This window comes from Podarcis raffonei, chromosome 1 (genome assembly GCF_027172205.1).
Source record: "Podarcis raffonei isolate rPodRaf1 chromosome 1, rPodRaf1.pri, whole genome shotgun sequence".
NCBI classification, from domain to species: domain Eukaryota; kingdom Metazoa; phylum Chordata; class Lepidosauria; order Squamata; family Lacertidae; genus Podarcis; species Podarcis raffonei.
Window position 1 is genome coordinate 68,389,259 of NC_070602.1, and position 13,759 is coordinate 68,403,017.

The window sequence follows — 13,759 nt, forward strand, 5'->3', positions numbered from 1 at the left end:
CCAGAGATGTGAAGGCCCAGAAAAAGAATGGGGAGGTAAGAGAATTGAAGGAAAATGTTGGTTTCTGGGCCTTCACATCTGTATGAAAGACCCAATGATCAGCTGGTTGGCAGTGCCTGCAAAGCCCTCTGCAGGCACTGCCCATCAGTTGTGCCTTCAAACCCCTTTCAGCAGAGCCAGGTTTACCTGCCCCACAACGGATGACAGGTGGAGGTCAGGTGAGCATGGCTGGGTCAAAATGGCTTTACAGTTGCCAAAGAATAGGGGGTTGGCAGGCTAGAGGTTCTCTAGCCCTGGAATACAATCTCTAGAGTAACTAGGCAAATATAAGCTTTATAAAAGAACAATTTAATTTCACATTACACAAGCATACAACAGTTAACATTTTCCCCCTTTTCTCTCTCTCTAAAAAAGGAAAAATTGACTGATTCCTTACCCCAGCACAGTAATCCCCACTAATTGTAACTCTTTGAAATTCTGGTACATCATACATCCTTTGGGTGGGTTGCAAAGAACCTGGAAGCACTGGAGTAGGAGGAGACACAACTGGGGTGTCCGACAGAGCTCTCACTTCTTGTGGTGGAATTTGCAGCGACAAGGACTGGGACCGAATCATCTTGAAACTTTTCTTCCTAAGTTTCCATAGTAAACAACACGTAAGTGAGTAAGACACATCTCGAGATCAACAAAATCAGCTTTATGGTTAAATTTTACTTCAAAAATGTCCTGCCATTATGCATATTAACTAAAGACTTTAAGTTACTTCTGCATTGTCATTGAACAAACCTTTTCGCTGTTTCCAATGACTGTTGCTCTGCCATCTCCTTCTGCAGCTCTCTTTCTTTCGCCTCTTGTTGCCCAATAGGGCAATCCTCAGGCACTGTGAATAGTGACAAGGCATCTTTGCTGTCTTCTTCTCGAAGAACTTTGGCAAAAACCTTTTCGGCTAGAAGCCGCACCGACTCATCAACCTCAGAGAGGTTTAGCTTTGGGAACTGTCTGGGCATCTCAGCTAAGGGGGGAAAATATGCAATTATAGGCTACATGTTACAGTTAGTTATCAAAAATAAACCACTGTCTTTTAGTTAATCCTAGAGTCATTTAAAATTTGTGCAATTTTACACCACTGTAATGATTTACAGTGAACACTATGTTCTTTTAACAGTCACCAGAGCAAGAATTTTCTTATATGGCAATACCAGTTTTGGAGCTTAGGACTACTCAACAAGAATTTTCAAAATCAGATGAAGAAATGCTCTACTCACTCCTGCATGATGTATTTCAAATTTTCTAGTTTTGATTCTGATGCCTATGGTCACTATACTCCAATCCTAAACATTTTGAATGCATTTTTTTAAATAAGCGTCATTAGCTGTGTGCAAGTGTAAAGCACTGTGAGTTTCTCACTCTTTCCAAACATCAGCCCTAGAAATCACATTTGAAACTTCCCAGAGTTACAAAATAGGCATTTCAAACCGTGTGGCAGGCTGCTGTCAACGGAGGAAAATAGAAGACTCACTGGGCACATAAAACAAGACAGCACAGTTTTAGATTGTGGCAATTACTGAAGCACAAGTCAATTTTCATGAATTGGGCTGACTAAACAAAGAACACAAATTTAGCTTATTTATACGAAGTATAATGTGTGATGAAGTGGTTGAATGATTCCTTCATTAAGCACCCATCTCACAACTCCATCCACAATTACCACAGCACCACTCAACTCACTTTTAGCAGCTCTGGGAGGGCACTGTAGCTTTGGGGTGAGCAGTGATTGCTTTGACTTATGCTGTATTGAATTTAGATGCACAGTATTTTCTCAACCATTTGGCTGTGTGAATTGGTGCAATATCCACCGGAAACTAGTAAAACTTAGAAATAATGAATGCAATCCAGCATGTCTTAGGCACATCTCAGTCCTATTGAAATAAATGAAGCTCAACTGGACAGGTCAACGTTAAATTGCATCTACTATCGGCCGTATGTGGCATGCAGCAATGCAAACCTAATACATGTCAGAAATAAGTCTGAGTTCAGTAGGGCTTACCCCCAAGTAAGTGGCATAGGATTAGACCTACCTGGAAGCCCGCCCCATTGAACTTAACTAGATTTATCCTTGATCAGACATGAGTAATTGCACTGATTTCAACAGGTTTAAGGATTAATGCCGATTCATCTTTCCTTGTATTGTGCACCTCTGTGCTTAGGACTTAGAACAGCTTTGTGAAGAAGGTGGTAGAGCTCTAGGAACCTGCCAGAGCCTCAAGCCTCCTTACCAAAACCCAGCTCCTCGCTTGGGTGACAAGGCAGGGTGTGGCATGGCTTCTGTGTCAAAGTAGTCTTGTGATCCACTTGGTATTAAAAATAGGGCCACCCTGGTCTACAACCAGATTGTCTTAAGATTGTATTAAGGACCACTGAATTCCATTTATGAGCTACCTGGCCCTTGGCATCAGCTTCAGAGGTACCACTTCCATGTCATCATGAGACAGCATGAGAAACAGTGCCATTTAAATTGTGCCAATACAGCTCTGGGACATTATTTCAACTGAGCTGCATCAGTCCCCCCAGTACAGACATCATTTAACAGAATTTGAAAGCATCTCTTTCACTCCAGGTCTTTAATCTTTTGAAGTCCTGTTTAATTTTGTTACTGCCTGAGTTTCAGTCTGAATTGTATCTTGTGTTTTAAAATCTGTGTTTGATTTAAGGAAAACCAACTTAGTTGTATTTTATGGTTGAATTTTATATATGCAGCTAGCCACTCTGGTTGTGACTGTAAAAGAGCAAAATATAATTAATAAATTGTTTATTTATTATTTCAAGTGCCCTCCTAGCATTCTTTCACAGCCAAACAGTTGAAAGTTTCAAATGATAGCAAATATTCATCATTCTAATTCATACCATTTTTCTATCATAAATGTCAAACAATTTTGCAATGGGATAATTTGTGTTTATAAGAGGAAGAGTGTTTAAACTGAATCTCTAAGATTATATTCTGTCTTTAAACTCTATGTGGGGAAAGAGAAAGATCAGCATTAATAGTAATTTTAAAACGCTTTCCCTCCCCCATAAGATATTTACTGCATTCTCTATATAAACCAAAACAACCTTCATTCATGAATAGCTTTAATTTAAGTAACAAAGAAAACTCCTTAACATTCCTTTTTAAAGTCCATTTTTTATCAACCATTCTTCTTAAATAAGCTATATAATATTTACTCTGGAATATAACCTTGCAATATTTAGTTTCAATTTTTTAAATGCATCTGAAATTCCTTGTACTTGTCAGTTACTACATGAAGCCAAAGTTTCTATTAACACCTGCTAAAAATGTTCATGAACCAATAAACTATTTTTAAAAACCCTGTGTGGAAATGTAGGTTTGGGCATTGAATTCTAAATTTATCCCAGGTTTCAAAGCCAAAGGCATGGCTGAACTCTAACCACTTTAAAGTCCTATTAATTTCAGTGAAAGTGTTAAAGCATGTGTTGAAATATCTCCTGTTGAAATCAAAGGGTTTTTAAGGGCTTAGCATTATTAGGAGCCTTACCCAGGCAATCAGCGTTGCTTTGATTACGAGGAAGAAAACATTTATCCTGAAAACAAAATCATTCCCAAAAGTTGTGTAACTTGGAACAGTCTTTATGTGATGCTATTCCTACATGCATGACTCCACTTTCCAACTCATCTGAGCTTGTTATTAAATGGGAAACAATCTTCTATTAATAGCTACTAGCTGTGATGGCTGCTTGGGAAATGATTTATTTTCAGTCTAAGAACAATTTCAAACATTACATGTTGATATATTCTAGTGATTGCTAATAAATAAGGTGCCAAAGTATTTCAACATTCCCATTTCTTTGTACTGCACAGGATGTTTCCCTTCCCTTCCTCCCCCTTTTTTTGGTCTCTGCAACAAGGTTTCTAACTGGCTTTTCTGCTAAGTCTATTGTAACCAACATATTGTACAAGGTCTAAGTCCAGGTCTATAACTATCCACCAAGAACAATCAAGTCTTGTAACACATGTGGTGTCTTTTATTGCTCAGACCAAAGGTCTTGAGTGTCCCAGGAAGTCTTTTCAAAATGGGCAACCTGTGGGACAACACCCATCATCCCTGACCATCAGCCCATCTGGTTGGGTCTGATGGGAGCTGGAATCCAACATCTGGAGGACCACAGATTCCCCACCCCTGCTGTAGACTAAAATAAATATTTATTTTGCCACTATCCATCCAAGGTCTCAGCCTGCATTCCTTTAAGCAAGAAAGTAGGGATAAAGAAATCCATGTCCTCTTACCATTGCTAAAGCTGAACCCAGCTACTCCACTCTGCAAGGTGTGAGATTCCCCACCCTTGGAGATTTATGGAAACCTGAATACTTGGGGGGATTTTCCAGCTGACATGGCTGGTACTCCTAATGAGGCTCTCATCTCACTATGGAATGGTGAAATGCAGAGAGCCATTGACACAACCATTCCTGGGTGCCCTCACCATTTCTGTGGAGCACTTAGGTTGCCTTGGTATTCTAGTAACCAGCATGAAATGAAGCAGTGTTGGTAGGTAAGAGTGCAGGTGATGCAAATCCTAACCCAACCCTGAACAAACACTAGTTTCCTCATAGCAGTGGCAAAAAAACACTTTACTTCTCTGCCACCAGTGCATCAACAAGTAGCTATGTAGCTGAGCTTTTCCAAGCGGTGAATGGGCTTTTCTTATCTGGCCAAGAGACTAGCACTCTGACACATTTGGAGGTCTGCTGTAACAACACTGAGACACTAGAGGGGCAGAATTGCACAGATTCAGACAGAGTTGTGAGACCTGGGAGGGGTTCCATCTTGTCCTCCTGCTATTTAATACCTATACAAAGCACCTGGGATATACTATCAAGATATCTGGAGTGAGGTATCATCATTATGCAGACAAGACCCAGCTCTCACTCTCTCTGTTCCATCAGAATTGGGAGAGGCAGTTAAGGTGTTAAGACCAGTTCTTGTGGGCAGCAGTGGGCTGGATGTGGACCAATTAACTAAACTTGAATCCTGAAAAGACAGATGTGTTTCATGTCCTGAGTTCTCAAGTCCAGGATGCGGGGGGGGGGGTGGACTGACTGTTCTGGATGGGCTTGCACACTTCTGGAAGGTGTGACTAGGAGTACATTTTTTTCAGCTACAGCTACAGTTTGGCAGCTATGGCTCTTTCTGGACAAAAATTCTTTGGCTACTGTACTCCATGCTCTGGTAACTTCCAGGCTGCACTATGGTGGTGCGCTCAGTGTGGGGCTGCCCTTCAAGATGACTCAGAAACTTCAAATGTTCTAAAATGCAGCAGCTGGATTACAGCCTTGGGTTCCATTAGTATCTCATCTAAATCCCTGTTCTAAAACAGCTGAATTGGTTGCCAGTTTGTTTCTGGGCACAGATGCTCATGAAATGTTTAAAGCCCTAAAGACTTAGACCCCAAATAACTGAAAGACCACATCCTTCCCTACATAACCTCTTGGGTATTAAGATCAGCAGAGAGTTCCCTCTTGGTACTTCCAGCACCCTTAGAGAGGTGGTGTGTGTGATCCAGGTGAGGGTGTTCTCTGAGCCATCCCATAAACTGTGGAACTCTATCCCCAGAGGAGTGCCTGACACCTTCACTATGCAGTCTCTTAACCCTGGCCTTTGACACTTGCAATGTACTTTTTTAAGACCCACCCTATTCTTGTAATTGTAATTTATTTCAAACTGTTTGGAAGGTTGCATTTTAAATTGTAGTGACCTGCCCTGGCATCTTAGTATGAAGGGCAGGTAATAAATACATTTATTAATTTATTATTTGAATTCAGTGAACACTTATTTATTTTTGACATTTATTAGTTGCCTCACCATATAAATTCTCTAGGCGATATACAATAAATTAAACATGCAAGGCTAGCTCTCTGCAGTACTCAAGAATCAAGGAGCGAACTAGGCTAAGGTGATGTCCCTGCACATCAGTTTATGTGCTCTTACCAAACTAGCAAAATCCAGAAACTTACTATGATTTCCAAATCCCAAAATGGCTTGCTCTGTTTTGGGAGGGGAGAAGCAGAGCAACAAGATGAATAAGGCCAAAGCTACAACTGGAAACCGTGGGAACTAAATGAGTCAGTGCATTAACCTGAAGTTTCCAGAATGGGTCTTTTAAAAATAAAAATGAAGTATTAGTATACCGTTTCTGTTCGGGATTTTTGGGGGGGGGCCAGGATAAGTAAATAACTTGCCCTCAATCAACCTCTTCAGGATCTGTTCTCGCTCTTCCTCTTTCAGAAGATTGATTCAGGAACCCAGCTATGGGGGATCCTGAATATTTCATGAGCGCATGCCATGAAAATGAGTCTTATTCTGCTGTGGCGAAGAAAGCAGGGAGGACGTGGAACCGATGGAGCTAGGAGGGAAGGCGACGGGTCTTCCTCCTAGTGATGGGAGCCAAGGATACAGGCTGCTCTCCCCGGCCGAGCAGCTCTGCTGCAGGTGCCAGCCCAGCTTCTTCCGGCTCTGGCGGCGGCTGCAACCCGCTGCTACCCGGCAAGGTCAGCTCTTGCATGCCCGCCCCGTTCACTTCCTGCTTGGAAAGCAGCCGCCACTTACCTAGCGCCCCGGGGAAAGTCATGGCAGACGCTCGCCGAGCCTCGCCGGCGCGGGCGGCAGGCAAGGAGCCTTCTTTCCCCCAGCCAGAGCGGACAGGAGTCAGTCGCCGGCTGGCCGGAGGAGAAAGCAGAAGAGGGAGGAGCCGCCGGAGCCAGCAGCTGCTGCTGCCGCACTCCCGCTGCGCTCTGCAGCTCCCGCAGTGAGCACAGGCAGGCAGTGAGGCCGGCCGCGCAATGCCCGCTGCCCGCTCCGCCCGCCCCTGTTCTGGGATGGGGGTCATCTCCCCAGCCCGGGAGGGACTGGGCGGCGAGGGTGGGAAGAGGGGTCAGGCTTCAACCTGACGGGGGCGAAACGTTTTGCTTCCTGCCTGGGCAAAGGCGGCCCCATCCTTGGCGAGAGCAGGCGCCATCTGCTCCCCGCTAGCGCGCGCCTTTCCCGCGGAGGCGCAGGACGGGCTGCCTCGTCTCCTCTCCGCTTCGCATCCCCCCTCCCGGGGGGCGCCCCATTTTCTCTTCCCGCGCCTCTCGGAGCTGCTTCACCCGGGATGCTCACCCAGCGCTGAAACTCCCCTCCGTCGTCCTATTTTGCCCTGCGCACTGAGTGGAAGGGGGAGAGAGCGAGCGCGAAGACGCAATTTACAGACACACAAGGCGTAGCTGCGCCGAATCTACCTCTGTGGGGTGTCCTTGGCTGGATGGTCTATCAGGAAAAAGTCGAGCGGTAGCCAGTTCCCGGGCACCCACCTTTCTCCCCGCCTCGCTCTCGCGGCAGCAACAGGAGTGGCAGCTCCTCCTCGAGCCTCTCCAGCGCCAGCATGAAACTTCTCCCAAGGAAGAGGAGGGCTCAGGTTACCAAGCGCCGCCGGCTCAGTCCCTCTGGTGGAGAGAGGGCGCCAGGCCGCGCAGGCACGCCTTGCGGGCAAGCTGCCCTTCCCGGCCGAGGAGCTTCGTAACCTGGGCTGCAGTAGCGTGTGTCTCCCCGAGGTTGCGCCGAGAGGGCGCCTGTCTCCTGAGTGCCCCGCTTATCAGCGCCCTGCACGGCTGCAGACACCGAAAGTCTCGCAGCCAGAGGAAAAGAGATTCCTCGGCCCAGACGCTCTCGCTGTTTGCGGGCAGATAACCAACGCGGAGCGTCAACATGGGAGCGTGTGGCGTCGCTTGCCTGACCATTGAATTCAAGGAAGCCTGACGCGCGTCACTTTCTTTGAATTCAAGCGCCAAGTTGCGACGTGCGAAGGCGAAATAGGTTCCTGCGCCTTTAATTAGTTGTGGCGAAAAAGAAACTTCTTCGGCAAAAAAGTCTGCGCGTCTGTTAAAGGTGCAGGAGCCTTTTTTCGTCTTTTGCTTCGGGGCCACCCTAGCCCTGAGGCGGCAATCGTGTGCACGTTTATGGAGGAGCAAATAACAGTGCAATTCTGTCGGGATCTGCTCTGAAGTAAGACCCTTTGAGGCCAACAGGACTTGCAAAGTAAACTCTGTGGGACTTGCTGCTTGTGAGTCACCGTCCACATATCGGGACGGGAGCTGAAGCGCGCTGCGGGCAAAGGCAACCCGAAAGCGATGGCTCTGGCTCGCGTCCAGAGAAAGGCTTCCTATTGCCGCAGGAAGGTGGTTAGACCGCATCCTTCCGCACAATGCTGTGTTAGCGTCGTAATAAACGTTATCATGATTTAGCTGAAACCCATCCAAAACTCCTTGAGGAAACATTAGGCAAGAGTAACTTGCCGTTATTGGGCCCGATCCAGACAAAGCGGAACGTTTTTTAAAGCCCATTGATTTCACCAGGAGAGATTTAAACATGCACATAGCTCTTCTGTTGACATAAGTTGGATTTACACTACCTTAACTTTGGGTGGGTGTGAGATTGAATTCCTTGCTATTATGTGTTCAAGGGTTGCTGGAGCAGGAGGGGGCAGCGTGATCTGGGACAGCAAGTTCCATTCATTTATAAAACAAGAACTCTGTATAGTGTAGATTCTATATTATATCATAGAACTAACAGTACACAGAAAATATCGTCACACACCACCCCAGTCTCTAAGCCGTGAGAGGCACCAGGGGCTCCAGTGTTCACTTGTGGATTCTTTGTTGTGATTTTAGGATACATGGTTTTATTCACACATATAAGAAACCTGTGTATAGTATGGAGGGGCTCACAGCATTAACATCCCCACAGATCTTGGTTCTGCTTTAGGTTTCCATGGGAGCCCTGAAGTCTAACATGGGAAGAGCAAGACATCTTTCTCTGTCTGCAGCTTTTAGCCTGCTTCCAGCCTACAGACAACTATGGCTATTGTTCTGCCAAGTAGCAAGCTAGGTGAGCTGCTTGGGGAAAGGCCCACTCATTAGTTGTATGACACAGAATAGTTTAATTAACTACGAACCCCAAAATTGGATATCTCCTCCAAACCGGTGCCAAAGTTTTGCAGCATTTTGCACTGGTTTGCAGGGGACCCCAAATTTCTGCGTTCATAATTAATGAAGCTGAGCAGAATTACTTACTTGGTTATGCTAAAACCAACCAGCCAGCCAAAGCCACCTTGATAAAGGAACTGGTTTGGCAAGCTTCCTTTGCATTCTACTGTCCTGGATGCAGGATCACAGGTTCTGGAAGGGAACCCAGGGTTCCATCCACACTCCCCACCCCCAGCTCATAACAATAGAATATATTATATTAGAAGTCCTCCCCAAGGGCAGTGAGCTTGGGGCTGAGGAAATTCAATAGTACCACCCCATGCCACGCTGCAAGCTCCTTTTGCAACTGAGGTGACTTTCAAAAGAAATTTCTGGTGTGGAACGAAATATGTAGTGCTGTGTTTCACTTTTCAAATTAAAACCATTCTAGGCATACTCAAGCCCTCCAGCATTCCTAAAGTAGCTCATTGGATCACAGCCAGTGTAAACTCTATTGGATGCAGTCCCCATAACATTCAGTGAAAATAAAGTTGGTTCTTTTTTTTTAAAAAAAGTATTACTTGACTTAAGAGAGTTTTCTATGTGGCTGGTTCTGGCCAGGACTTAATGCGTGCCTAGAATATAGTTCCACAACCTGTTCTGCATGTGGGACTTGTAAATATACAGAGTTCGTGCCCTTCACTACTGAGTAATGGCCAGGCCTCACACACTTGAAATTAGAGGGCAGAACTAACCATCCACAGCATTTGACTCCAGGGAGACTGAGCCCCACCATCTCCTATTTAAAAATGATGCACTACCTGCAGTTCCACTGCAAGCAGTGTTGTTTTTTTTGGTTGTTTTTTTTTTTTTTTTTTTTTTGCTTAGAGCTGGTGAGAGTAGTGGGAACATTTACTTTATTTCTACATTGGATGGATTGCACCCCACTGAGCCTGGCAGAGCCGAAAAGCTTTGTGAGTTGCTGACTAAGCACCTTTGGGGAAGTGTGCCTATGAAGCCTAAATGGGTAATGGATGTCAGCCTGTGTCTGGGTTGGTAATTAAGCGTTAAGGCATGCGCTTCCTTTAGTAAGATGAATGTGGTTTTTAAAAGTGTCTTGCTGAGGCAGAAAATTTATTGTCCAGTACACATTTGCCCCAATATAATTTATCACTGTGCTCATCACCATAATGCTACAGCATTCCATAGGTACTTTAGATAGGTCAAATATTATTCTGAATTTATTTTTAAATACGTAAACCTAAAATTCATACAATTTTCTCCCATATATTCCCTCTAGCCAGGGTGCTTCACCATGCTGCTGTCAGCATTGGCAAGCTTGAAGAAAAGAAACAAGGGACGCGGGTGGCGCTGTGGGTTAAACCACAGAGCCTAGGACTTGCCAATCAGAAGATCGGCGGTTCAAATCCCCGCGACGGGGTGAGCTCCCGTTGCTCAGTCCCTGCTCCTGCCAACCTAGCAGTTCAAAAGCACGCCAAAGTGCAAGTAGATATATAGGTACCGCTCTGGCGGGAAGATAAACGGCATTTCCGTGCACTGCTCTGGTTCACCAGAAGCGGCTTAGTCATGCTGGCCACATGACCTGGAAGCTGTACGCCGGCTCCCTCAGCCAGTAAAGCGAGATGAGCGCCGCAACCCCAGAGTTGGTCACGACTGGACCTAATGGTCAGGGGTCCCTTTACCTTTACCTAATTTATCACTGTGCTCATCACCATAATGTTACAGCATTCCATAGATACTTTAGATAGGCCAAATATTATTCTGAATTTATTTTTAAATACGTAAACCTAAAATTCATAAAATTCAATTTTCTCTCATATGTTCCCTCTAGTCAGGGTGCTTCACCATGCTGCTGTCAGCATTGGCAAGCTTGAAGAAAAGAAACAAATCAATGAATCAACATCAATATATTTCATAATACATATGCAAATAAATGCACGTTCATTTAAAAGACGACATTGTATGTAGACGTGTCCCATAGTATCATAGATGCAGGGTTGCCGCTTCTTCACATACTGCACCAGCTCTGGAAACCTGTAACTCTTTATTTTTAATATTTCCCATATTTAGGGGGTGACATTGTCTTATGAAGGTCATACTTTCCAAAGAGCCTCAGAAAGAATGTCTGCACCTTGATATTATCTTCTGTGTGCATGTAAACATTCTATGATCCTAAGTTTTATTGCTATTTCACCTTTGGCTAATTTTTGGCTTCTCTTTCCATTCATTTCACCTCTGACTTCTTAACCAAGCCTCAAAGTTTACAGTACAGTCCTGTGTGTGTCTACTCAGCTGCAAGTCAAATAGAGTTCAAAACGGCTTGTAGGGTGGCACCATTAGTTCATGATATTATCTGTTCTGATAATGAAGTTGCTGAGCATGTATGTTAAAAAATAACAACCAGCTGGCAACATACCAGTATGTTTCTTGCTATGTTTTTGTTTATATTTCAATTGTAAGAACACAAGAAAACCCCTGATGGATCAGACCAAAGGCTTGTTAATTCCAGCATCCTATTCCCTGCAATGAACAACCAGTTGCCAGGCTGTATGTGTAGGCAGCAGTTGGGAGCCTGTGGAACCACAAATCTCATCATCCCTGACCATTGGCCATGCTGGCTGGGGATGAAAGCCAACAGCTCCAGTTCTTTCATGTACATCTACAAGCTCCCCACTCCTGCAACATAGCCCTTGCCTGCTGATGCTCTTCAGCCACTGATATTCAGGAGCAGGCTGCCCCAATTCTGGATAAAGCATGTTGCCATCATAAAAAATAGCTGCTGATAGCCTGAGACACAAGAAACTGGCATAAAGCAATTCTGGTGTAAGTTAAGGTAGCATAAAGCTCACCAGGAGCCCCATTCAGGAATGGAGCTGACTGAGACAGTCTCAGCCTGGCAGAGGGCAAACGAGCCTCTAAAAGAGTATTTGATTTACACCACCCATTTTGCTGGCTTGATTTACACAAGGTTGCCAGGTCACATGAAGAATGCAGGCATATCTCTGACTGAGCTGAGGATGAAGGAATTAAATCGGACAGGGATCTGTTGAATCATAGCCCTACTCATCCTTGCAGATCTTTCTATAGGATTGGTCCCTCATTTAATATCCATTAATTTGTCTAATCCCTGAGCCATCTAAATTGGTGGCTTTCACCACAAACATTTTGTGCATGAAGAAGTAATACCCTGGAAATATTTTTACACTAGAGGGTAGGATATAAATTGTTTAAAGAGACTATATTTATGTTTCATATATGAATTTTCAAAACAGTACGACAACTAACAATAAAAAAAGCTCCACCCTGATAAAGAAACTGTATACAATTTTATTGTTTGTAATAATACTATGGAATATTGCTTAGAAAACATTCCCCCCCCCCAAGTAATTAGACATCAGATATGGATTAAATTCCATTCTCACAAAATGTATTCAATGGCTTTTAGATTTTTAAGCTGTTTTAAGAAGCTTTATTGGGAAGTGACCCACAAAATGGAAGAAACAAACGAAATCAGTGGTCACAGGGGATCCAGCAGATTCTTTAGGTAGGATGAAACCACACTTCTTCATGTTTCTATTGCAAACACAGTCTGCATTCCCACCTATATACCATATGAAACATCTGAGTTGCTGGTGTTTTATCTGTTGTGACCTCATTGATATTATGTAAACAGCAGTTATGCAAGGAATGAAAGCTGCTCAGGCAGATATTAGATTACGTAACACAGTGGATTCTTGTTAGGGGATTTCTTTGTATCTACTGTGTTCAAGGATTTGAGGAAGAGGAGGAAGTATTGAGAAGAAGCCACATTTACTTTCTTTTTTTATGTGAAATACGTAACCATAGGGAGGTCCCCAGTTCCAGTGCCAACCCTGCTAGGGTAGTAACGTTGGGGAACCCATCATAGTCCTTTCTGTCTGCTAATGCCAGCTGCTTATGGGGCACAGGATTTGCCCCCCGCCCATGCTTTATGCTGGTTTCCTCTAGAGTTTCCTCTAGGAAACAGCTGAATTCCAAGTCACTGGCTTGACAAGACTCCTGTCTCGTCTCCCCTTTCCTAGACACTTTAACGACCAGTGGTGCAGCCCAAGCAGCCCTTGGGGGCAAACCAGCCCTGTAGGGTGTTCAGAAACCAGTGCAGCCCAGATATCAAATAAGGCAGGTCATTCAGATGGAGGATTTTGAAAAATGTAATGGGAGAGAGAGAGAGAGAGAGAGAGAGAGAGAGCGCAAGTATGAAGCCCCAAAATGGAACTGAAACACTTTATCAGCATATTGAGCTAACTAATCCACTTAATCCAAACTAACGCTGCAGAACTTCCTCTGGTGCTGGAAGCTGCAGGCATCCGTTGCAGCTTGGGGGTTCAAAAGGTTACATGGCCACAGCCCATCTCTCACCTTGCTAGACAGGATTTAATTAGGAACTTTGTGTGTTTAGGAAGGGAGGGGCCTTATTCTCTAGGCTTAGTGGAGGGCAGGACTCTTGTCACAAACTATGGTGCCCTACTTCCCCAGGTGACAAGAACTAAAAGGGCAACATTATAGGGTTTGCCTGAATGCGGGAAAGACCACTGGAGACTCATGATTACTGCAATATCTATTGATTTACCAATACACACACGCAGCATAGGGGAAACAGACAAGCAACCAGATAGGCAGGACCAGAAAAGTAAGAGCAGTTTTTCAAAGCAAATTGCATGCTCTGGAGCCCCACCCCCCAATACC

At 44.5% G+C, this 13,759-nt stretch overlaps 1 protein-coding gene across 5 annotated transcripts in view; it reads right to left on the minus strand.

The window, feature by feature from the left end:
- Nucleotides 1-7,753, minus strand: part of AMPD3 (adenosine monophosphate deaminase 3) — a 33,552-nt gene extending 25,799 nt beyond the window's left edge. The window contains exons 1-3 of one of the 5 annotated variants that reach the window (XM_053391279.1): nt 7,364-7,753; nt 787-1,012; nt 437-632 (exon numbers count right to left, since the gene is read on the minus strand). In XM_053391279.1, coding sequence (XP_053247254.1) covers nt 437-632; nt 787-1,012; nt 7,364-7,436 — 495 coding nt within the window. In that variant the 5' untranslated portion in view covers nt 7,437-7,753. The other 4 variants (XM_053391288.1, XM_053391306.1, XM_053391269.1 and 1 more) reach the window with 4 other exon arrangements.
- Nucleotides 7,754-13,759: the final 6,006 nt, after the last annotated feature.